Below are 26223 nucleotides of genomic sequence, written 5' to 3'. Positions count from 1 at the left end.
TTAACTTGACTTCCTTCCTCTTAGCAGCCTGACTTCTGTCTTCTGCTTACCGTACTGACCCCAGAGGAGCGTTATCTTTCAAGACGACATCTCTCTCTGTTGTAAGCTGATTTATTTTTATTGATGTGATTGCTATTTCTTGCAGACATTATTTACCTGTTTGTTATTTTCTCTAAAGTCCTGCAGATGAGAGGAGCAGCCATGAGTTTAACTGCAGCAGCGAGCGGATTTGTTTTCTTCCTTCTCTGTGTATCAGGTACTGTATATCTACATTTACACTGTAGGACATATAGTATGATTATTTAGAGTTTAACAAAGTTATGAATAGAAAAAAAATAATTCCTAAACCATCACCTTTTCTAGATGTAATGTGTGGTGTGAGGTAAACCATTAAAACACATTCACTTCTGTTTCTTTGTTGCATCTCGTTGTAGGTAATGTTCCGTTTTAGATGTGTTCGTGTATCATTGCATTTAGCACTCAGTGGTTTTATTGTGGTGAGAACTATTGTTATCATATTGCTTACATATTTTTGTTCCCTGCATCCTTTAACCTAAATATTTAAGTGGAAAAAAACAAACTACAAAAAAACGCAAACATTCAGCTAGTGACTTAGATTTTAGCATTTAGATTTTTAGTGGCATGTATCATTGCACAGTAAGGGTAGGGCTGTTTTAATTAACTGTATAACTGGAGCTGTTAGTGGTTCATCTGAAGGATTCAGTCATTTAAGAGTTAATCTAAAAATATCTATGTCCATTTTTGAAAGAACTAGATAACATATATTAAGAGCTCAAAAATAGGAACCAAACTTGCCCAATCATTATGTAACTTACAGATGTTGGTCTGATGTTTCGCTTCTCTGTATGGTTAACAGTAATCTGCCTTTAGTGATTTCTAAATATATAATGTCCAGAAGCAGCCGAGGGTCAATGTGTGCTCATGAGTCTGTGTCCTACGTTAATCTCAGTGCTACTCTGACCAAAGAGTGAACAAAGAAGAAACTAAACTAGGAGAAATAAAAAAACACTCAATAATAATAACAATAATATTATTATTATTATTATTATTATTATTATGTGCTCTGTGTTACAGTGATACAGGGTCAGGATGGCTGGGGAGTGACTTACACCTCTACTCAGATCTGTGCTGTTAAAGGATCAACAGTGAACATATCCTGCAGCTACACATACCCATCCACAATGAGTCATCAAACTACTGAGGTGGAAAAAAGATTCTGGTTTACTAAAAGGAGTAATAATTCACCTGTGGATCTGAAAACAGATTCAGACTACACAGATCGTGTGGAGTATTTCTTTCATAACGATGACTGCACTCTGAGAATCAGAGACCTGAGAGAGAGAGACTCTGCTGAGTACAAGTTCAGGTTCATAACAAACCATGGTGGTTTCACTGGTTCACCTGGAGTCACTCTGTCTGTTACAGGTAATATTTTCATTGGAATATTTTGTCCAATTGTTTTTCTTGTGAATCTTTTGTCTGTCTGTTTGCATGCATGTACTGAAATGGTTTAATTTGAAATGACATTTCTAATCTATCTTGACATTTCCAGACCTCCAGGTGCAGGTGACAAGACCATGGACCCAGGGAGAGCTGAGGTGTCACAGCAGCTGTAATGTACCTGATAATCCTTCATATGTCTGGTTCAATAATGGACAGAAAATGGATGGAGAAACATCTTCTTCTCTCAGAGTCTCTGTTGAAGATAACAACCGCTATTACAACAACTATTCCTGTGCTGTTACAGGATATGAAGATTATCGCTCTCCTCCAGTGTGTGAGTTTACTCCAGTGTCACTAATAAAAGAGCAAAATTAGAAAACTATAGATTTTAATGTGAAAAACTCAAGACATTATGTGTAATATTTGAGCTTATATTCAGTCACTCATTCAACTTTTGTATTAAAAAGAACGTGATTTCAACGTTTACATTTTCTCCTCACCAGATGACCCACTGTATTATTCATGACTCACCACTATATTCATTTCTGTATAGTAACTTTTTATTGTTTTTAATGAAATGTAAAATATGTTTATACATTTTCTCCTCCAGATGGTCCAAAGCTTCCCTCTGTGTCAGTGAGTCCCTCTGCTGAGATAGTGGAGGGCAGTTCAGTGACTCTGACCTGTAGCAGTGATGCTAACCCAGGAGCTAACTACACCTGGTACAAGGAGAATGTAGACAAACCTCTCAGTAAAGGACCACAGCTCGTCTTCAGCTCCATCCGGTCCTCTGACTCTGGACAGTATTACTGTGCAGCTGAGAACGAGCTGGGGACGAAGACGTCTCAATACAAATCTATTGATGTGAAATGTGAGTGAAACGGCTCATTTAATAACAGCAAATTGATTGACACACACACACACACACACACACACACACACACACACCACCATTTATGATTAAAGTTAATTTGTTTTCATATTATCTTCTCCAGATGCTCCAAAGGTTGTTCTCCTGTCTCTGACTCCCACTGGGGAGATCAGAGAGAACAGTAGAGTGACTCTGACCTGTAGCAGTGATGCTAACCCAGCAGCTACTTATACCTGGTACAAGAATGGTAAACCTCTCAATAAAAATACACAGATTGTCTTCAGTTCCATCCAGTCCTCTGACTCTGGACAGTATTACTGTGAAGCTGAGAACAAGTTGGGGAGGAGGAGATCTAGATCCATCTTTATTGATGTGAAATGTGAGTAAAACATCTCCATTTTAAAAAGCAACATTCAGCTAGTGACTGTCTGAATTTGTAGGAGTACTTTGCTGATCATTCCTGTTTTTTTTCGGCTCAGTCTGCTTCTCATTGACAGCTGTAGGTCACTGAACAGCAGTGGATGAGGAAAAGGTTGTTTTTAGTCACTGTTGGCATCAGTTTGACTTCTCAGAACAAAACTACTCTATGATTTTTCATCATTTTAATGTTTTCACACATCTCCCCACACCCTTTTACCAGAACATTTAATTGGTGTGTATCATTGTACAGTAGTAGTGCCGTTTTTATTACCTGTATAACTGGAGATGTTAGCGATTCATCTGAAGGATTCAGTCATGTAACAGTTCATCTGTCTCTCTATTAAGAGTTCACAAATAGGAACCAAACTTTGCCACATCATTCTGTTAGTTAACAGACGGTGTGAGGTGTTGCTTCTCTGTATGGTTAACAGTAATCTGCCTTTAGTGATCTAAATATAACACACAGTAGCAACCAAATGTCAGTATGCACTCACTCATCTGCTCTACATTGTTCATGATACAAATGATTTTCCATAATGGAATATATATTTTTTCATTTAATGTGTCTTTACACATTTTCTCCTCCAGATGCTCCAAAGCTTCCCTCTGTGTCAGTGAGTCCCTCTGCTGAGATAGTGGAGGGCAGTTCAGTGACTCTGACCTGTAGCAGTGATGCTAACCCAGCAGCTACTTATACCTGGTACAAGGAGAATGTAAAGCTCAGACCTCCCATTGAAGAACAACAGCTGGTCCTCACGTCCATTCAGTCCTCTCACTCTGGACAATATACATGTAGAGCTAGGAACAGCCTGGGGCCTAACACATCCAAACCCATTTCTATTAAAGTGAAATGTGAGTGAAACCACTTTATTTAAATAACGGTAAACACTTTAATTTTAATTAAGTTATGCCGATACATATTTCTTCCAGATGTTCAAAAGCTAGGCAATCAGTTTCAAACATATTTTTAGGATATTTCTTTTTTCAACACATTCAAATGTAAGATGATTGTTACCCCCCCCCTCTCCCTACACTCAACACACACAAACATGTTGCAGCAACTCCAGTCTGGTTGAGGAAAAGGAGACAAAAATTATATAAAATCACATCTCTGTTTACTCCACTGTGTCTCAAACCAAGTGTCAAACCTTCAAAATAACACAGTGTATAGAATGTAGAAACAGCAATATCAGCTGCTCAGTCCACCACTTTGGTCCTAATGAAAATAGCTTAAAAAGTGATTAATCTGTTGTCATGACATAAAAAGCCTTACAGAGCTGCACAAATTGCAGGGGGCTGTTATATTCTGTCACTTGTTCAACATATGTTAGAACTAACGACCACTTATTGCCTACCTATGTTTTCTCCTCCAGATGGTCCAAAGCTTCCCTCTGTGTCAGTGAGTCCCTCTGGTGAAATCGAGGAGGGCAGTTCAGTGACTCTGACCTGTCAAAGCAAGGCTTATCCAGCAGCTAACTACACCTGGTACAAGAAAAATAGAAATCCAGAACTTCAACCTCTCAGTGAAAATAAACGGCTTGTCTTCAGCTCCATCCAGTCCTCTGACTCTGGACAGTATTACTGTACAGCTGAGAATGAGCTGGGGAGGAGGACATCTAGATCCATCTCTATTGATGTGAAATGTGAGTATAACTCCTATTTTAAAAAGCCACATTCAGTTGATGACTGTCCTTTAAGGCTTGCTTTGCTGACCACATCTGCTGTTTCTGTAGTTATAGTCTTGGTTGGTAGGTGGTTTAGGGCTGTCACAATATTAATAATCCAGTCACAAACCCATGTGTTGTTATCATATTCATAGTTATATGTATTTGTTATGTGTTTCTGTATTCATTGTTTGTTTTTAATGTTTAACATGTTCATGTATACACCAACAACCAAGGCAAATTCCTTGTAAGTACTACTTACTCGGCAATTAATTATTTTCAGATTTTGATATTTTAAAGTGAATTTATTTTAATACATCTCTGTCAAAGCTTCCCTCTGGTGGGATAGTGGAGGGAGTTCAGTCAATCTGACCTGTAGCTGGCAAATCCAAAATCTTCCTTGCAAAATGAATCTGTAAAGAGTTCACATTTCAGCTGAAGCCTGCAACCTGGTCAGAAAATCGGTTCTTAAAGGACATGAGGATAACTCATTCACAGTGGGTTTACTCTGTGTCACTAAAAGTGTCCAACATTTGCTCTAGGTACATTCACATCATATCACACATTATATATTCAAATGAACATAAGCTGAAATATCCTGTGAATGAAGGAAGAGAAGTTAACACAGCTGAGGAGAGAAAGACTCTCAGTGTTTCATGTAAGTCTTAATTAATTTTGTTTTATGAAGATGACAGCAGGTGGCAATACAACTGATCTTTTCTTATCATTCCATGTGTCAAATCTTCCAGACTCTGTCAGGGACACTTCAGTGATCATCAGTCCCACTGATCCAGTGTCAGTCGGCAGCGTGGTGAACCTGACTTGCTCCTGCAGAGGAAACCCTCCTGTTGTCAACTTTGTCTGGTTCGTAATCAGCGATGGCAGACTGGAACTGATCAAAGCCGATACACAGGTTTATCGCTTTAATGTGACCAACGGTGATCGAGGCAGATTGTATTTTTGTGGATGCAGAAATGGTCAGGACATTCAACTATCAACAGGATGTCAGTTGATATTTGAAGGTAACCGCAGGAATTATGGTTTGAGACGTTTTATAAAATGTCCCATTAAAGTAGAAGGTGACCATGCTGTTGTGTTGCAGGTGAACAGGTTGATGTTGAAGTTATATTGAAGATCCTGGCAGTCATAATGCTTGTCAGTACATTGGTCATCTTTGAGTGGTGAGACACACTTTTCTGTGATATGATCATTTGCAGGTACACACTAATTGGTTAATTTAAATTTGGTTTGGCTGTATGAGACAGATCTTTATTATTACAGCATAAACAAAATCATTCTTCTTTTTTCTCACAGCTGGTTCAGATCAAGATGCTCCACAGAACCAGTGAAGGTAAGCCACCTGTCATATGAGGCAGTAGTTCGCAGGTTTGGACCAAAAATAGATAACAGAGGGTTGAATAATTTAATAACCAAAAAAAAAACTTATAATCTAAGTAAGCAGGTGATTATCAAAAAATCTGATAGCAGGGAAAAAACAGAAACAAATAAAGTACTATAGGCACAGGCTGCACTTCTTCTTGACATACAAGCTGCCACCAGACAAAGTGATCACACAGACCAAATACCCCAAATACACAAGGCAACACGAGAGACAGGTGGCATGAGGGCAGATGAACAGGTGAAACACATCAGAGACTAATCCGAGTCAACAGGAAACAATCTAGACAGAGACACATGTAACAGAACACTACAAATTAACACAGGAAGTAAAGCGTGCAAACATGCACATGGATTTATATAGGAGAAGAAAACAGAGAGCACAGACAGGGGCAAAACATAACGAGCAGGAACTGAATTAACAAATTAATTAACAAAATAAAATAGGAAATATCACAACTGAAAACCACAAAAATGCTTCATTATTGATCAACTTATCTGTCTGCAGGTCTCAGAAGTAGGAGAAACCTTTAAAGAGTCTCCACCTACAGCAGTAACCCAGACCACAATGCAATGCAGCACATCTGACTTTTTCTTGATAAATCATAAATGAATGCAGGGAATGTTCTCTATTGATTTTGAAAGGTAACAAAGAGAAGGGAATGAAAACAAAGAAAAAAGCAAATTATGACACTTGACATTGCAGACTGGGGAAGTTAGCAGTGAACAAACGGAGCATTTAGCAGCTAAGAGAACAGCTAATATTGTCCTGGCAGACCATCAGACCACATAGGTAGTTTGTTTCTACCCTCTGATTCTCAAAATCGGGGTACGGGTACCCTGAGGGGTACTTTGGAGTGTAGGCTAAAAGTACCCCTGATATGTGAAATAAAAAAAATATATATATAATTTAAAAAATATTTTGCATGATTCCTAAAACTAATTATACTATAAAAATGAATGAATTTAGGTTGAATTCTAAACATTTGAAATGTACAATTCAAGTGTTTTTCAGTTAAGGTTGTTGGCACAGGTCTGTATTGTACCTCTTTATACAGGCTTGTTTTCCTACTAAAAATGTTTTGCGCTGGTCAGGGGTACTCGGAGGAAACAATATTTCAAAGGGGGTACATTCAATTAACAATAAATTGATAACCACTGCTCTAAAACGGTTTTACGTTGTGAAACAGTTTAGTTAGAACCTTCAACAATGCATTTAAGTTTAGATAAGATTGTGATTTGGGTTAGAATCACTACATTTGTGACATTAATTCGCTTTAATATGTTGTACGGACATGACAGAATTATGGGAAGGCATTATGTCAATGAGGGTATAAAAGTACAGGGCACTGTGTGTGTGTGTGTGTGTGTGTGTGTGTGTGTGTGTGTGTGTGTGTGTTTAAAGATCTTATTTAAGGTGTATAAAAATGACATTTTGCAAATCTTTATCTTTACATTAAGTGAGACTGAGCTGCAGTAAATCCACTGCAGAGCACTAACACCACTCTCTCTGTGTTGTTTCCTTTCCACAGGACACAGGAGAAGCAGTTTATGTCAACAGTGTAGTTGAGTTACATCCATCATGAGCCAGAAGGAGATGAAGAAGCTGTTATGTTCAACATACTGTATCGTCGATGCTGCATTTATTAGTCTTAGGGCGTTTTCACACCTGTAGTTTGTTTGCTTTGGTCCGAATCAGTTGGTGAGTTTGTACACTTGGAGCAATTTGCCCTCGGTTTGGTTTGGTTTGGTTTCACACCTGGAAAAATCCAAGCGCACCAAAATGCGCCATTACAAATCACGCTAGAACGTCCACTCCTCTTATTGGTCGGATGTGTCTGGGGGCGGGAGCAATAAAGTAAATACTGGAAGAAGGTCCTGTGTTCTGGACTAGTGCATACTGTATTTCTTGCATATCCATGGTCAAACACAGCTCATTTCATTAAAATGATCAGACATTGTTTAGCGAGAGATGTTACTACGTCTGCTCTGGTCACCGAGGCTTCACTCTGCTCTGGCGGCGTCTCTCTCCAATTTTAGCGGCAGCTGGTTTGGTTTGGTTTGTGGAGGTGCCAGTGACTGACAGCAAGCTTGACCCCTGTCTATTTCTGTGAGAGAAACACTGCAAGCTGCTACAGTTTGCTGCTCTGCTGCATCACAGATTGCTAAACACACTTAACTAAAGGAGACATTAACTCAGACTGGAGGAGTACATATACTTGGAGTGGTTCGAGTACGGATCACGTTCTCACCACAAACAAACCGCTCCAGAGTTTGATTGAAAGTACCAAGACCACCTCTTCAAGCAGGTATCAGTACGCTTGTTTGGTCCGGTTTTGGTGTGCACCCGAGTGCAAATGCCGCGTTCTCACCTGCCCTGACGAACCGCACCAGCGGGACAAACGAACTCTAGTGCAATTCATCCGAACTAAATGAGGCAGGTGTGAAAACGCCCTTAGTGTGCCACTTGCAATAAAGTGTAGATTTTCTCTAAATACTCAATGGTATTAATTCTTAAAGGCTTGAATAATATTTTTGTATTTTTTCTGCTCTCTCTTTGTTAAAGACATACTATGCAACTTTTTCGAGCTTCGGTCCCCCTACAGGTTGTCTCATTGGAACTGCAGCTAAGCAGCTGTTAGCTGCAGTTCCAATGAGACAACCTGTAGGGGAACCGGAGCTGGAAAAGTTGCATAGTATGTCTTTAAAATCAACATAAAAAGTAAAAGCATCTTCTTTAATCACTTATCTCAGGTTGAACTGTATCACAGCACCAGCTTTTTTCTTTTGTCATTAAGACACCAAAAGATGCTTAGACCATGTGTAAATTGAATTGCTTAACTGGTGTTTCCATTGGATGCATGTAAAGTGTGTTGAATGAAATAAAAATGGTTTGAAAAAGACAGAAAAAGAAGGGTTAATATTTGAACTTTGAGATTGACAGCGAAGAAGCTTTTCACAGAGCAGAAAGCGTTCGAGATGAAAGCATGTATGTATCTGTGTAGATGAGGGCTGATATGATGGGTCGTTTTACAGTGCAGAAGTCAGTAAGAACATTGCAGTAAATTATACAAAGTTCATACTTTCAACTGTTCAAATAAGTCATTATTATTGTGAGTCATGTTAAGTATAAATGAAGGCTAGCAACGAGTCGTGTCATTTGAAACCTAACGTTTTTAAGATGTTGTAATATCCGATTTTTACTCACAGGATATGAGCATGTTTTAGTCATGTGGGTCATGTGATATCTAGCAGTTCTTCCACCAAATGAAGTGAACTGCAATTCTTTCAAGGAAAGTCCTCTTTCTTTCATCATTCATTTCACTCTGAAATCACATTTTTGGTAAGAAAACATTTTACTGAATGTTATATGTGACTGATAAAGCACAGCTCTGTGGATGTCTTTAATTGTTACTTATAGTAAAAATAAAAAACTGAACTGTGGTTGTATGGGGCACGTTTCCGGCTTGAAGTTTAAATAGGGAAGTTGTTTTAAAGACATTGAAGGCTTTGTAAAAACTGAATAAGTATATGATTAAGACAACTGAAAATGGACAGTGTTATGTGTTTGCAAATCCGGGGAGCCAGTTTCTGTCTGTGAATATGCTGACCGACAACATGTTACTGACCGTCTTCTTTGTTTCAGGTGAGCTGTGTGTTGCTTGAATCATTTACAATCTTCATTTAGAAAAAAAAGCACAAAGAGGACAGCAGATCGTTAGTTATTTTGTTCACTTTCTGACTGTAAAGCGAAATTTTCAACAGTAGTGGGACATTTACCACCTATCAAAGGAGTATTACTGGAAACCTGAGTCAGAAACAATGCACCACCTTGTTTTCCAGTTTAATCACAAGTTCCACTGACACAGTTCTTCAGAATTGAAAACGAGCCATTCACGGCAACAGCTTCTTGTAATTCTCTTCAAACAACAGTTGAAGGTAAGGTTTGGTTGTATTAGTAGGTTTATAATGCTGTTGCAGCTGTTGCTTAGACAGCAAACACCATGACCCATATCTTTATTGTGAAATGTTACAGAAACCAGCCTGTTCCAAATGTTCTAATAACTGAAAATGCTGCGAAGAAATGTTCCTTATTACAATCTAAATAAAGTCATATTTTTGGCATTGCTATTTAAAAGACTGCATCTTCATTTCAACAGACTTCAAAAAGGGAAGTCTCTTGGTATAAAATACAATGCCTTAATTGTCATTGCAGCTTTACAACAACATTTGCTGTTCAGCTCCTGAAATGGTACGGTTAGGGTCCTGGTTTTGACCCAGAACACACAGACATCCCCACGGAACTCAGATTTCAGCTCAAAAGGTGTTTTTAATGAACAGTCTGTACTTAGCGGAACAAAGAAGGCAGAGCCAGGGCTGGATAGATACAGCACGGAACCGAAGCTTGAGGAGGGCAGGCAGAGGAGAGTCCACTCTGACTCACAGAGCGGCGTGGAGCTGGCGGCACAGCAGAGAACAGCAGAGAAATCAGCACAGCAGGTCCCAGGAGAGAAAGCAGCAGGTCCGGAGCGGAATCTGGACACAGCAACAAAATGTTAACAGGAAAACTAGAAACAAAGATTACTAGCTAATGATACTGAGCCAAGATACCACATGGGTAGTTGTAACGATCTGGCACCGATGAGGTGATCAGCCCGGTTCTACGTACTGCTGAGGTGAATCATGGACAGCTGACCACGCCCCTTGACCTACTTCCATGTAGTCACATCTCTTGCCACAGGTGGAAACAAAACAAAACAGACAGAAACACAGGGAAAAGGGGAGAGAACACACACACAGGACGGCGAAGAATAGCTGACCCATAACAGGTAGGCTACATTAACATTTTCACACATGCATGTGCACATTTCCTCATTTGTATGGAAATACTGCAGAGTTTAGAGTTGGGATGATGTTAGGGTAGTAATGGGAGGAAGGTAGGGGGGGTCACTCCTTCACATTTATAAGTGGATTAAAAAATCGAAATGGGCGTCCCATGACGAGGATCTCTGACTGAATTGTCATTACAGTTTTTTTACAATAAAAGGGTCAGATTTGCAGATGTAAGTCACTGGTACAAACTAATATACTGTATTCTTTAGTCTTAAACATGTGATTTAAACCCCAGATTCTCTTCCGAGGCCCAGAATTGAGATCCCAGGTGATCTGAAGGAGAAGGTGTCTGTCACTATAAGCTGCTCAGCTTCCACTCTGTCCACACTCCCCTCCTAAACTCACCTGGAATCTCCGACGAGACCCTCACAACACAGATCGGACCTTCACAAGTAAAATCCAGAAGACCTTCACTCTGTCAGACACACATGATGGATTCAACATCAGCTGTTCTGCCACAACAAGGAAAAACTGCAAGAAAGTGCAAGCTAGGATTTTTTGGTTAAACTTATGGTTAAATTTGGTGAATTATTTTACCCCCTTCCCTGTTTGTTAGCACGTTTAGAGTGGTTCCGCCCTGTAATGCTCAATCTTAAAAGATTGAGCTTGGTCTGATGATAGCCAGACTAGTAGGCCTACTCTTCTTCCTCGTTTTTTTTTTACACGTAGCATATAAGGGATCGTATTAGCGCCCCCTTCTGTTGGCTGTTAATATCGCTTTACTAGACTTTTTTGTGCTGACAGCCATCGGTTGGACGGCCGTTCTGGACTTTTCCCCAACGCGCCTTTAAAATCATCTTTTTATTCAGGTTGAAGATAGTTGCAGCACAAAAGATGACAGGGTAGTAACTAACACTCTCAGTGTAGTCTTGGTATAGGCCTACAGAATATCTAATCCCCATGTTCAGGTACAGCAAGTAGCCTACTTTATCTCTGAAAGCGTTGTAAGTAATACTCTGTACTGTTTTATAATTACAACTTTGTGTAATTTGGGGTTTCTGTAGCCAGTGATATTTCATTATTTGTATTTTTCAATGCAGATGTAATGGCATTGTACATTTTTTGTTTTTATTTGACGGCTGAGGCTTCATTAATAAACACAATCCCTATTAGCATCATTAGTTTTGAGATGTTACTAGCTGTGAATACCTTGTCTGATAGGCTACAGTATTGTGTCATAGTATCAAGACATCCTGGCTGGTGTCTGTCGTGCACGGCTAGGGGCGAATGGCCGGATGATGGGCCTATTTAGGAGAAAGTCCAGGGCTGTTTTTTAGCCCCAGTCCGTCCCTGTACCCATGTAAAATAAATAATAAGCTCCTCTCACTGTGGTAGCACCAGTAGCCTTCTGTTACAATTATACCCAACGTTACTGTTATTGATGTTGAGCAGCATTGATGCAAATTTTCTGTGCCAATTAGTAGTTTAATACTTTAAGACCCTAAACTGTCTCCACATTAAAAAAGCTCTCTCTTGAAATGGTCTTTCTTGTGTTAGTGGTGTTCTTATTTGCCACAAAGCTAGTTTCTCACGCTTCCTTAAATAGATTGTTTTAGGAAGTTCATAGTTTGAAAATTGTTTTTTCCAGTAAACTTCTCTGGCTCATCATGAATGTAAATTATATAAAGAGGAAGGATGTTGGGTGTATTTTAAACAACTTGACTTCTGTCTTCTGCTCTTACACGACATAGAGATCGTGTCTAATCAAGACAACTTGCTTTCACGTGAAGTTTCTAATGTGACTGACTTGATACATATGTACGTTATTTACCTGCAGGCATGTTTTATTACTTCTGAACTTACACACAGAGAGATGAGAGGAGCAGCTTGGAGTGGATTGGTCTTCCTTCTCCTCACTGTACCAGGTACTGTGTTTTTACATCTATGTTGTAGGATTTTTACACAAAGTCAACATTTAAACTCAGTCATTCTCAGGTCACCATGTTCATAGATCTGACCTGTAAAGTGAAGTAGTGTTTAAACTTAAAACTCTGGACATTTTAAGTGCACTCAGTACATCTTCCGGCTTGCTAGCTAAAGTACAGTACAGCTCAGTAGTTTATGAATTTTCTCATTTTTCACATATCTCGGTAACACAGCGAATCTAAGTCTTGTGTACAGTAAGGATAGTGGTGAAATGTAACTAGAGATATTTACTCATTACTGTATGTGAGTACAATTTTAAGGGTACTTGTATTTTACTGGAGTATTTCTATTGTATGCTACTTTATACATATACTCCATTGTATTTTGGACGCAAATTTTACTCCAATATTGACATATTTAGTTGTTGTTTCTTTTTACAACAAATACATTATAATATTTATTTATAGGTTAAGTCACCAGCAGAATATACAGTTATTCAAATCACCCCCCTTTACCAGCCTTAACATTAAAGTCATGTACATTAATTGTTTCCCAAATCCAGTGATATTATACATTGTCTGTTGACTGGAAACTGATGCAAAGCAGCGCGAGCCATTCTGCTTCTCCATCTTGTTTCCTTAGTTAACCACACCTGACAAGTGCCTGCGGTGCTCTCTCGTCTCATGCCAACCAGTCTATGGTCTCAACAATGGAGTGAGCGTAGGTTAGCTTAGCTTTGTAATGTACCGCAAAGGAAGCTAATGGAACTGTTGAGATATGGATACACTTACAGTATGTAGCATCTACATTAAATAACTCCTATCTTTGTTGGTAAGTTGGCTACCATGCACTTCCTGAGAGTCTCACACCTCGTTCTCTGTTATTTAGTTAAGTTCGGACTCTTGTATTAGTCTAAATGTGATATATTTTTTTTAATTTTTTTACTGGAGCTGTTTTCCAGCTGCTCACATAAGGTAGCGCTGTGTGAAAAATATATAATCCTTAACCCTTGTGTTTTCCTCCCGTCGACCATGCACTAGTTGTCTTCCCGGGTCAAAATTGACCCGGTCTGTTTTGCCAGTTTATAAAGCATGAAGTATAAATGATCACCCAATTCTGTGTAACATCTTCTTATCAACTTCTTTCCAACATATTACCACTCATTTTACACTTATTTTTTTTTTATATATGGTCAAAAAAACGCATTTATATCAAATTATACCTAATTTCTGAGTTAAAAAAAGCTGAAATTATGAATTATTTTGACTATGGGTTAATTTGGTTGAAAGTAACCCATATTTCTGATAAAGAAACTTTGAAAATGGGTCAAATTTGACCCGAAGACGACACAAGGGTTAAATTATGGAATCCCATGTATGACAAGAAAGGGGGGGGAATCCATTAAGAGTCAGCCTATGTATTTACATTATTAAGTAAAAAATGCCCAATGGTAAGTCACAATTATGACTGGAAGTCAACACAATGCTAGTACTAAATCACAATTTTGATTTATAACGTAAGACCTTTAGACTTTCTGTAACATTTTTGTTTTAGCATGAGTTTTTATTTTTTATACTTTTTACTATTTACTTTCTTCTTCCTGGCAGAGATTGACTCAAAATAGAGCAGAGAAAGTCCAACCTGTGGCATTTTATATTAGGACAATTTCCTTTTAAAATACAGCAAATCAATTTCTAATTGAGATGGAACATTTGTCAAGGTTTCAGTGAGATAAAATGTATTTATCCTGTGTGAAAATGATCTGCAGGAGTTGCAATACAAAGTAAGAAGAGTGCATCAAATAAAAGTTAAAAAACTAACAATTAGGACTGCACGAAATGAGGAAAATGTTCAAAATGCGATAATGATATCACTTGCAATAAATAAACTGTAAAGAGAACTCAGTTCTGCTTTTCTGATGCTTTCAGTGTTCTGCTCAAATATATACAAAACAAATTAAAGAAAATAATTTCCAACATTCTTTTATTAAACAAATTGAACATTTATTTGAATATAAAAGGCACCACTAAAAATAGAATGATTAAAATTACTTTTCAAAGTACAGTTTTCACACAGTTATATATATTTTTTACAGTTATTTTCGTTCAGCTAACACAAAAAATCTCTGAGTGTCTTGTGCAGTATGTCATGGCCCTTTAGCGATGTATAGATTGCGCAAATTAATATCAGAATCAGAAAAGTTTTTATTGCCACATTTAATGTAAATAACACTTATGTGGAATTTGTCTTGGTGAAAGGTGCATTACATAAACAAACAAAGAAACATATTAAACATATTAATATGAAATAATATTATATATAATATTGTGATGATGATGATGAAATAAACTATACATTGTGAAGCCCTAATAACAATAAGGTAAAAAGTAAAGTGCAAATTAGGGCTGCACGATATGAGGAAAATATGCTATAACATTGTTGAATATCGTGATAACAATGTTACTTGTGATAAATAAACAGAATTTTCTGCTGCTTTCAGTATTCTGCTAAAATACAACGAATTGCTTGTTGAATTTAAAACTAATAAAAGGAAATACTTACCAACATTCTATTATTCAACACATTGAATATTGCATTGAATATAAAAGGCAGCACTACAAAAAGTAACAGTAGGGAGGAGTCTAGGTGAGGTTGCTTATAAATATGTACACTGTACAGTATTACTTCTGTGGTTTGGGTAAATAGTGCATGGTTAATAAGAATAAATATGTTTATACCCATGCTATTGACATGTTACCTGAGTCGGTTGTAAGGAATTGGGTTGTAATGATAAAAATTGGATGAAATCCATGAGAGACTTATTTTGACTTTATGTCTGTGTAGATATTTAAAAATGGGAGTAAAAAAGCAGTTTGCTGCTCTACTGCTCATACAGAGGTATTTGATTTCCTCTTTATGTCTCAGATAAATTGACCTGAATCACCCATCAGTGATGGACATTCCCCTGATATCAATAAAAACACTATAACCTTTTTCAGTTGTTGTGAGAGATGAGTTAGTGTTAGGGACAGTAATGCTGACAAATCTGATTCTGAGGTTTTTAAAGCTTGTCCAGGATACTTCTCCATCGCAACATATTACTACTATGCTCCTCTTTGTCTTAACTTAACTTAATACATTAATTGATTCCACCTAAAGTCTTTAAAATTAAATGTATACCTGCAGACTGTTGGTTCTCCATGGCAAATGGTTTGACACCACTGGAAGGAGTTTTGGAATGTAGTTTAGTTCAGTTCAGTTCAGGGTAAAAAAGATGAATAAAAAATTATCTGTTCTCTGATGTTATGAATCTGATTTTGTTTTCTCCTTCTTACAGTGATACAGAGTCAGGATGACTGGGGAGTGACTTACACCTCTACTCAGATCTGTGCCTTAAAGGGATCAACAGTGGAAATACGCTGCAGCTACACATACAAATCCACCATTGTTGGTGGAGTAAAGGAAACATTCTGGTTTACAAAAGAGAGTAATAATGTTTATGTGGGTCTGACAACGGACCCAGAGTATTCAGGTCGCGTGCAGTATAACAGTAAAAACAACGACTGTACTCTGAGAATCTCAGACCTGAGAGAGAGAGACTCAGCTGAGTACAAGTTCAGGTTCACAACAAACCAAGATAGGAAATATACTGGTTCACCTGGAGTCACTCTGTCTGTCACAGGTAATGTTCCATCTGAATATTTAATCATTTACTTCCAAGTGTTCAACATCTTATGAAAGTTATTTGCATCTGTGTGTATGTATGTGTGTCTGTTGACAGTTCAGTCTAAAATGAAGACTTCTGTTAATTATTCACATATTCAGGTCTCCAGGTGCAGATTAGTGGATTCTACACGTCCTCTAACCAGGCAGAGCTGAAGTGTCAGAGCAGTTGTCCTCTACCTGGTCATCCTTCCTACGTCTGGTACAAGAATGGACAGAACATTCAGGGACAAACATCTGATTCTTATTCAGCCTCCTTGGATCCTGCAGACAGCTTTTCCTGTGCTGTAAGAGGACATGAGGACTTCCCCTCTCCTTCACTGTGTGAGTTTACTTACAGTCTTTCACCAGTAGACCTCCACCTGGTGGAGCCTTTTAGCTAGTGTACTGTACCAAAACTACACTTGGGTTACAACACTTGGCTTGTAATTTTTTGGCTAACCAGACAGGTTGCATGCTTGTGTGTGTAGTCTGCTTCATAAATAACTTTTAAGTTTAACACATTTTGAAAAGTCTCACTCTGAGGAGGAGATCCAGTTCTCCAGCAGGTTTACATACTGATGTACTTCCACAAAGAGTTCAACTCTGTCCTCCGATGTTATGAATGTGATTGTGGTTTCTGATGTGCTCTGTATTACAGCGATGTGGGGTGAAACAGGCTGGGGAGTGACTTACACCTCTACTAACATGTGTGCCTTAAATGGATCAACAGTGGAAATACACTGCAGCTACAGATACCCATCCACCATTGTTAAGGAAAAATTCTGGTTTATAAAAGAGATAAATAGTGTTTATGTGGATCTGAAAAGGGAGCCGCAGTATTCAGATCGTGTGCAGTATCACTGTGAAAACAAGGACTGCACTCTGACAATCAGAAACCTGAGACAGATAGACTCAGCTGTGTACAAGTTCAGGTTCATAACAAACCTTTCAACAGGGAAATATACTGGTTATCCTGGAGTCACGTTGTCGGTAGCAGGTAACATTTTCACTTAAAGTCAGTTTGCTTTAAATGTTTAATATAAAAGAAACATTGTTTATGCATATGTCGACACTTGATTCTAAAACAACATCTCTGTTGGTTAATCACAGAGCCACAGCTCCAGGTACATGTGAGGAGATCAACAGTCAGATCCTACCAGCAGCCTACCTGGACAGAACTGACATGTCATAACAAGTGTCAGCTGCCTGATCATTATTCCTACATCTGGTACAAGAACGGACAGAAATTTGGAGATAAAAAAGTTTACTTTCATCTAGACCTATTTAATCCCGCAGACAACTATTCTTGTGCTGTATCAGGATACGAGATGTTCCCCTCTCCTTCAGTGTGTGAGTTTACTTCTCTTTGTTTCACTGTAATCATTTGGCCGAAGATTTTACCTAAATAGTCGATAAACGAGTCAAATTCAGCTTTTACCTCTCCCACATTTTAGTTCCTCTTCAGAAACATTTATTCCGACCAAATTGTAATGTCGATCATTATGCTTCATTCACTTTCCAAGCCTTTTTGTTTTCATTTTAAAACACTTACATTAAAGTACTCACACCAAACAAATATTAATGTATAAAATAAAAACAGAAAAAAAGTTATGAAAAGAAAACTATAAAAGGAAAAATTTAATACTATTTTACCATACTGCTATAAAGAGTTTTAATGGAGTAAAGTGCAGCAAACAACACACATAATGCAGAGTGTTATAAATCATGACCAGTTAAGTTTAAGCTCCATTATCAGCGCTCTGGACAGCTGCAATAATCAAACACTGAAATTATTTAGAAAATATTCCATTTTACTTTCCTTAATTTCTTCCTGGTTGAATGATTGTTTTGAAAATATTAATTACTACAAAATAAAATGGATATTTTATAACATTCTTATTTTTCAGATGCTCCAAAGCTTCCCTCTGTGTCAGTGAGTCCTTCTGGTGAGTTAATGGAGGGAAGTTCAGTAAATGTGACTTGTAGCAGTGATGCTAACCCAGCAGCTAACTACACCTGGTACAAGAATAATCTAGTTCCCAATCCAGCTCTTGAACACCTCAATGAAGGTCCGCAGCTCGTCTTCAGCTCCATCCAGTCCTCTGACTCTGGACAGTATTACTGTACAGCTGAGAACCTGCTGGGGAGGACATCAGCAAACATCTCTATTAATGTCAAATGTGAGTAAAATACATCTGTCACATCCTTTGCTCTTTATTAAAGGGGCACACTACTTATTACACATGAAGTATAGTTTAGGAAGACACTTTTAACAAGAAGCCTGCGTTATAAGCTGTGCTGTGGGGTTCGAAGGAGTGGGTTTTTAAGAGGCAAGGGTGTCTAAATAAAGATGCTATTCATCAATTTATAATCTATTTTCATATACAGATGGTCCAAAGCTTCCCTCTGTATCAGTGAGTCCCTCTGCTGAGATAGTGGAGGGCAGTTCAGTGACTCTGACCTGTAGCAGTGATGCTAACCCAGCAGCTAACTACACCTGGTACAAGGAGAACCAAACACTGCTTCAAGAACCAGAAGGACGTTATCATTTCTCCTCCATCAGCTCTAAGGACAGAGGGAACTACCACTGCAAGTCTGAGAATCAACATGGACTGATTAACTCCTCATCTCTATCTATAGATGTCCAGTGTAAGTCACTTTTTTAATGATGCAAAAGTCCTAACTAATCATGCATGATAATATTAATGGAATATTATTATTGTTATTTTTTTTTCGGCCATCTGTAACCCACAACAGCCAATGCACTGATAACAAGCAACAAACAAAACATAACATTGTTGCTTTTACCTCCACAAACAAAACAAAAAATTAACAGACAAGAAAACAAACATACAAAAAACAACAACAATACTAATAAAATATATGCACCGAAAAGGTGTAGTCTGAAGCATGATATTATTACACCTACCCTTTTTACATGAATTGCATTCGTTCAAACGAAGATGAAAGTTACAGAAACTAAGTGTACACTATATAACCCCGTACAACACAAAAAGTCCCATACGTTTTGTGTACCTTCTGGTATTCACACTTGTGTTTTATATTTGTTAATCACCTTATGTTTAAATGATTATTTTTAATTGGTCGATTGTGTTACACATTTTCATGTTTATTTCTAATTAGTTCCACAGTTTGACTCCATACACCGAAACACAAATTTGTTTAACATTTGTTCTGCTATTTAGTTTAGTGAAAATCCAGCTTCCCCTCAGTTCATATTGACATTGTCTTATGTGAAACAACCTCTGGATACAGTCTGGCAACATGCTATTCTATACTTTGTACATTAACAATGCTATTGTAATGTCTACAAGTTCACTAAATTTAAATAACTGTTTTGTCGGTTCACGACAAATAGCCCGATTTATGATTCTGATTGCTCTCTTTTGAAGTAAGAAAATTGGATTTATGATCGTTTTATATGTTCCACACCATAAGTTACATATGGCAGTATGAGAGATTGATATAACAAATGTAATGAATTTGTATTAAGAATATCTTTGGTTTTGTTTTTGATATTTTAGTTTTAATATGATTAACATGTGGTTTCCAGCATATTTTGTGATCTATGACAACTCCCAGATATCTGTTTTCATATACTCTTTCTATTTCAATATTATATAACATAATATGTCTAAAATTCTTGATATTCCGTTGTCCAAATATTATGCATTTGGTTTTATTTATGTTCAGTGACAACTTGTTAAGATTAAACCATATGTCTACATACATATTGTTTACTTGCTTACCAGATGGTCCAAAGCTTCCCTCTGTGTCAGTGAGTCCCTCTGCTGAGATAGTGGAGGGCAGTTCAGTGAATCTGACCTGTAGCAGTGATGCTAACCCAGCAGCTAACTACACCTGGTACAAGGAGAATGAAGACTCACCAAAAGCATCAGGACAGATCTTCACCATCACTGACTTCAGAGCTGAACACAGTGGGAATTATTACTGTGAAGCCCAGAACAGAAGAGGAAGTCAGAACTCCACCTTACATCTGATGTGACACTAATTGGCTCATTAACTCCATGACACTAATTGGCTCATTAACAGACAATATCACCTGGCAAACTGATTTATGAATCAAACCCCCCAATAAGGTCCAGTACTGTTTATCTAATGACTGTCGATCTCCATTTCTAGATAAATCAACAATAACACTGATAACAAACAGCATCAGGTTGACTCTGGTGGGGGTTGGGGGGCTGATTTCTCTGCTTCTTTTTTGTCGGTGTATGAGGTGAAACTATAAAAATGAATCATCATTGATTTTTTACTATTACTTCAACTCATAATCATAGTTTAGCAGTTTCCCATTAAACCTTTTATTTGTTTGTTTTTGGATTAAATTCAGGAAGAAGAAAGCTCTGAACTCCACCACTGAACCAAATGAACCCATAGAGACTGTGGAGGTGAGAGAGAGAGATTTGGGACAGAACTTACTCTACCAAAGGGTCATCATTTGTTGTTTATGAGTTCATAAAGACAATTCACATATAGCTTGATTAGTTCAATCTTTTTTCATAGAAACCACAGACATGTCTTTACCGTCACACATTTTCCAACCCCATTTCTTGCAGAAGTCCTTTTTAACCAAAGAGCAATTTAAGGAAAAAATTGTTAAAAAATGTTATAAAATCTAATTGTCTTTCATCTCTCCATCCGTTTCTCTCCATCAGTTAGACTCTTGTCCTGAGTATGAGGACATCTCAGAGACTGCAGCACAGACAGAAGACCCAGAGGAGCAGGAAGACCTGGTGTGAAGGTCAGACAGCTTAGAGTCTGCTGCATGAGTGGGGACAAAATCAAACTATTTCTGAAAAATAACTCACCAAAACTTTATGTGGTTTTCTTCACATGCAGTCAAACCAAAGGGAGACTCACATGGAGGAAAACAAAAAGAAGTCTTTAACTCCAAACGTTTTCATTCTCAGTTTTTTAGAAGCAGCAGGTAGCAGAAGATTAGAGAAGAATGCAGCTTTATTTGTACCTGTGCAGGTACATAACATAACTGAACTCAGTTCAGGATTTGACTTGGTAAGCCAGTAAAGTCCAACTATTCCACAGCATGTACAGTAGATCTTATATGGTATTTTTTTACACATTGAAAAACATGAGCTCAGCTCTGTCAAACTTTGCTAGTTGTTCATTTGTATTGAATGAATTGTATTGTATTGCATGTATTGTAGTTTGAACATCATGCCAGTTCCCTCTCACTGCTGCAGAGGGCGATAGCGTTGAAAAATCTCAGATTTGATTGTAGTTTTTGCAAGTTCAACATTGATTATAGGTCGAAAGTTAAATCAACGAGTACTTAGGGACTGTTCGCTATTTATTTCAGGGGCCACCAGAAGAGTTTTGTGACCTTCAGCCAAAACATACATGACCCTCCACTCGCCAGTAACAATTTTTCTATAACTCTCCAAAATGTTTTGAAAGAAAGGCATGACCCTCCCCCACCAATTTATTGATAACTTCTGTACTGGTTTACACTTGGCAGAGATATACAGATTCCCATTGTTTTATTACTGCAATGATGAATATGATTTAACCTGCATTTTCATCTGATGCATCCCACTCCTCCATTATGGTGTGGTGGCCATTTCAGTAGATTTACTCACTAACATTGTTGTGGAAACACAATAAGCATGGAAACTAAATGCAGACTGTCTGCATTACTGCATTACTTCAAATACTAAGTTACTCCTCTAGTAAACTAGTATTCACATGAAATAAAACAATAAAATATTGAGACCATTCAGCAAAGCACGCTGGGTAACAGATTTAACACACAAACTGGTTGCTATGGACTCCTCACTAGGCTTCCTCCACTTCTCCGTTAAAACAAAGTGGAATAAATGTACAAAAGTCCATATCTACACAAAACCCGCTATCAAATAGTAAGATGATATCAAATGTGGCATTTAGGAAACCTTTATTGCAATCTTGGCAGAGCAAGGTGTCCAGATTTCTCATCACGAATCATTTTCGTTTTTTGCGTCCTGCTGCTCCCATCGTCAGCCAGGAAATATTTTTTTTACTAAAGCAGTAGCCTACCTATATGAAATCAGGTACCTAACCTACCACTATTTAGTTGTTTTGTGTTATTTAAGATATTTATTAAATATCTTGTCATGCCAGAAGTAATTATTCCACTAATTTTTTTAAACAATGCAATTATCCATTTCAGCCACTAGGGGGGCAGTGCTCCCCCTTCCCCACAGCAAACTCATGGGTAAAGAAGGAGGGCCGAGACTGAGAGCTACATGGAAAAATATGCACCAAACAAGCCACTTTGAAATTTTGCTGTTTCTATGACTAAAAAAGTTGGGTGACCCCCCCCCCCCTCTTCTGGAGTGAAAAATGTTGGATGACCCTCCCCTCATCAAAAAATAAAAAGACATGACCCTCCCCTATTTTCCTCCGGTGGTCCATTCCATTAATACCGAACGGTCCCTTATGTCCTTTTGATTTCTTACAGGTTGAGTCGTTGTTGCCCATAACACAATAGCATTCTGTAAATGAATGCTGATTGGTCAGTGATTACGACCAGAGATCCCGCTTGATGGCATCCGAAGCGGAACCAGAATGCCAGAGCCCGTCTACGTCCGTCTGTGAATATTTCGGCGTGGTCTTTAAAACATTAGCAAACCAAAACTCTTTCTAGCACGTGTATTGACAGGGAGAGCTTTACCTATCAGCTGTGTTGTCGATGCCTCGAGAGAAAAAAGGAAGTGACTCAGAGTTTGCTGTAAAGCAATATCTCTGGCCGTATATGTGTATGACGTCATTCACATTTTAAAAGGCTTTTTAGAACAGAAAAGCCACCCAACTTTACCTACTTTTATTTACTTTGCCTCCCTTTTCAAGTGCAAAATTCAAATTACTAAACAAAAAATTATTTTGAGGGGTATAGCTCCATAGACCTCCATTCATTCTGCACTCGCCCGTGAGCACCCCCATATGGAACCAGAGTGAAACCGTAACCAGTTCAGAAGCCGGAGGTTTCCAGAGAGTGGAAGTTCTCCCCTTATTAGACATTCTCTGCTCTCTCCTTCCACTGCAACTGCAACTGCAACAACACTTCAAGGAAAGAGCTTATTACATTCTAGATGCCCACTTGATTTGTCTAACTTGAACATCTAAAGTCTCATATTACTTCATTAATGGCTAGTATGAACAGGTGATGTTTCAACAAAAAAACACACTGATATCAAACCTCAAAATATAGGCTACAAAGTATTATTTTAGTTCATATGTTTAGGCTTATATTATATCCCTATATTTTAACTTGTGCACTGTATGTCTTGTATTTTTATTTCTTTATTTGCGTGACTTTCTTTTCATAGAATATATTTAATGAGCTTTGTTGGAAGGAACCTGAGATTTTCATTATCAACAACTGCGTTATTTTTGTTCATATGACAATAAACAACGTGAATCTTACAGTTTTTCTCAATTGCTAAAACACTAAACCCTATTGTCTGAACCAAATGCTCAGTTGCCTGAACCCACTGATTGAATCAATCACTCTTTTGGCAAAACCATAAGCACTTTTCACCTGTTTAGACACAACTTGCCAACACATTTTCATTGTGATGCACCCGTGCTGCATAATGGTGAGCACAGGTGACAAAAGTCAAACACAATTAAAGCACAGTTGTCACCACTTGAACACAACAACTCAAAATTGATCACACTTGTGGCTAATGATGTGAGGGAACATATAAGCCAGTTCCGAGAGCACTGTTTTGTGAGGCCCTACAATGGAAAGAAATCTGAGAGGAAGAGTTTGTGGGAGGCGAGGTTGAGGTGGTCGAGGTGGTCAGCGAAGACAAAGAACAGTAATATCTGATGAAATCAGAGCTACTGTGATTGACCATGTTCTTGTCCATGGTATGAGCATGAGGGAGGCTGGACAAAGGGTACAACCAAACATCAGCAGATTCACTGTGTCCACCATAATCCGAAGATTTAGAGAAGAGAACAGGTAATTACCTTTTTTTTGACATTATAGTACATTATGTAAATGTTGATTACTCTAAGTAGTGATTTACTGTAGTGGCCTGAATCACTTTTTCCGTATCACTTCCAAAACTATATCCATTTCTACAGAGGGTTTTTCAACTGGATGCAATGGAAAGACCCCATGAATACATCTACATGGATGAAGCTGGGTTTAATCTCACCAAAAGGAGAAGGAGAGGCCGCAATGTGATTGGCCATCGGGCCATTGTTGGTGTTCCTGGGCAGCGTGGTGGCAATGTCACATTATGTGCTGCCATCAGCAATCATGGGGTTGTCCACCATCATGCCAACCTGGGGCCCTACAACACTCACCAGCTCCTCATTTTCCTCAATCACATGCGAGATGCTCTATTAGGGCAGCAGGATGAGCATCCCATCTATGTTGTTGTTTGGGACAATGTGAGTTTTCACAGAGCCCACCAGGTTAGAGAGCGGTTCAATATGAACCAAGGTTTTATCAATCTTTGGCTTCCACCGTACTCCCCTTTCCTAAACCCCATTGAGGAATTCTTCTCCTCATGGCGTTGGAAGGTATATGAACGCCAACCTTACACCAGGGTAAATCTCCTGCAAGCCATGGGACTTGTCTGTGGTGAGATAGGTGTGGAGGCATACCACGCCTGGATACGGCATGCCAGGGGGTTTTCCCCCCGTTGCCTGGCCAGACAAAATGTGGCCAGACAAAATGTGGCCTGTGATGTGGATGAAGTCCTGTGGCCTGACCCAGTATGGAGACATGATGCTGTGGCTGAGTAATGCACTTATTTGTATATTTTTGTACTTTATTTTTACATGGGCTTACTGTACACAAGTGGCAAACGCATAAGATTTCTGTTTGTTTTTACAAGTGCCACGTGTAAATGCACAAGATTTCTGTTTTGTCTTTTTGTACAAGAGCTAAATGCACAATTTTTTTTTTTTTGCAACATGCATTTAGCCTACAGTGAACAATAAACATTTATTTCTCCAGCTTCATGTCCTGAGCATTGTGTTTTCTATTTTTCTACGTAGTGTTTAGTGACTGTTCAGTAGTGTTTTTAATTTTGATTGACTCAGGGCACGATTTGACAACTTAGTTCAGTTTTGAGGTGAAAGTTTGGTTTTGCAAGAAGAGTCTGAGGTTTTGTGAATGTAGCTTGAAAATTGGGTTTTGTGTTCACAGTTTAGAGAAAAAGAGAGCAGCTTTCAAGAAATATGTCTTAGCAATCGAGAAAAACTGTAAATATGGTAAAAAAAATGAAAATAAACAGCCGCATGAAACACAAATGTTGACTGTACTTTAATTATTTTGTTTTTTTCTTAAAATATACATACAGTATGCGCTGTGGCATGCTGATACATGTATGTGTCAGTTAAAGGCTTGCTTCACCCAAATTACAAAACAAAGGGGGCGTGGCCTTGACCAACTGCGACTTTACTCGTTTGAAAGCCATGATGTCTCTCTCTCTCTTGTGGTTGGGCCAAATTCTCTGGGCGGGCAAAGCAGAGAAAGGGGAGGTAACCTTGCTCCTTATGACCTCATAAGGAGAAGATTCCAGATCGGCCCATCTGACCTTTCATTTTCTCAAAGGCAGAGCAGGATACCCAGGGCTCGGTTTACACCTATCACCATTTCTAGCCACTGGGGGACCATAGGCAGGCTGGGGGAACGCATATTAATGTTAAAAAACCTCATAAAGTGAGGTTTTCATGCCATGGGACCTTTAATATTAATGGGCAGAGCATGTGTGACGTCACCCATTGGTTTGTGGAGATCTGCAATGTGTCGTTGTGTCGACCGAACTCCTTTTGCAATTGCATGTGTCGCCCCCTGCTGGAATTCAGATAGAATGCAGGTTTAAGGCACTTCGGCATTTGCAGCACTTTGCCGAACCAGATACTTTGTCCATTAAT

The 26223-nt window shown here is 38.4% G+C and overlaps 1 protein-coding gene across 1 annotated transcript; it reads left to right on the top strand.

Annotated features, from left to right (window-relative positions):
- The first annotated feature begins 1202 nt into the window (after positions 1–1202).
- On the top strand, positions 1203–20308 carry LOC114546137 (B-cell receptor CD22). Its single transcript, XM_028564809.1, has 7 exons — positions 1203–1446; positions 1574–1798; positions 2075–2335; positions 2460–2714; positions 3344–3607; positions 4129–4398; positions 20055–20308. Exons 1-7 carry the CDS (start codon positions 1203–1205, stop codon positions 20306–20308), a joined length of 1773 nt encoding a protein of 590 aa, XP_028420610.1.
- Positions 20309–26223: the final 5915 nt, after the last annotated feature.

Source organism: Perca flavescens, chromosome 2 (genome assembly GCF_004354835.1).
Source record: "Perca flavescens isolate YP-PL-M2 chromosome 2, PFLA_1.0, whole genome shotgun sequence".
Classification (NCBI taxonomy): domain Eukaryota; kingdom Metazoa; phylum Chordata; class Actinopteri; order Perciformes; family Percidae; genus Perca; species Perca flavescens.
The sequence above is the reverse complement of the archived record's forward strand: the minus strand, read 5'-3'. Positions and strand labels throughout refer to the sequence as shown.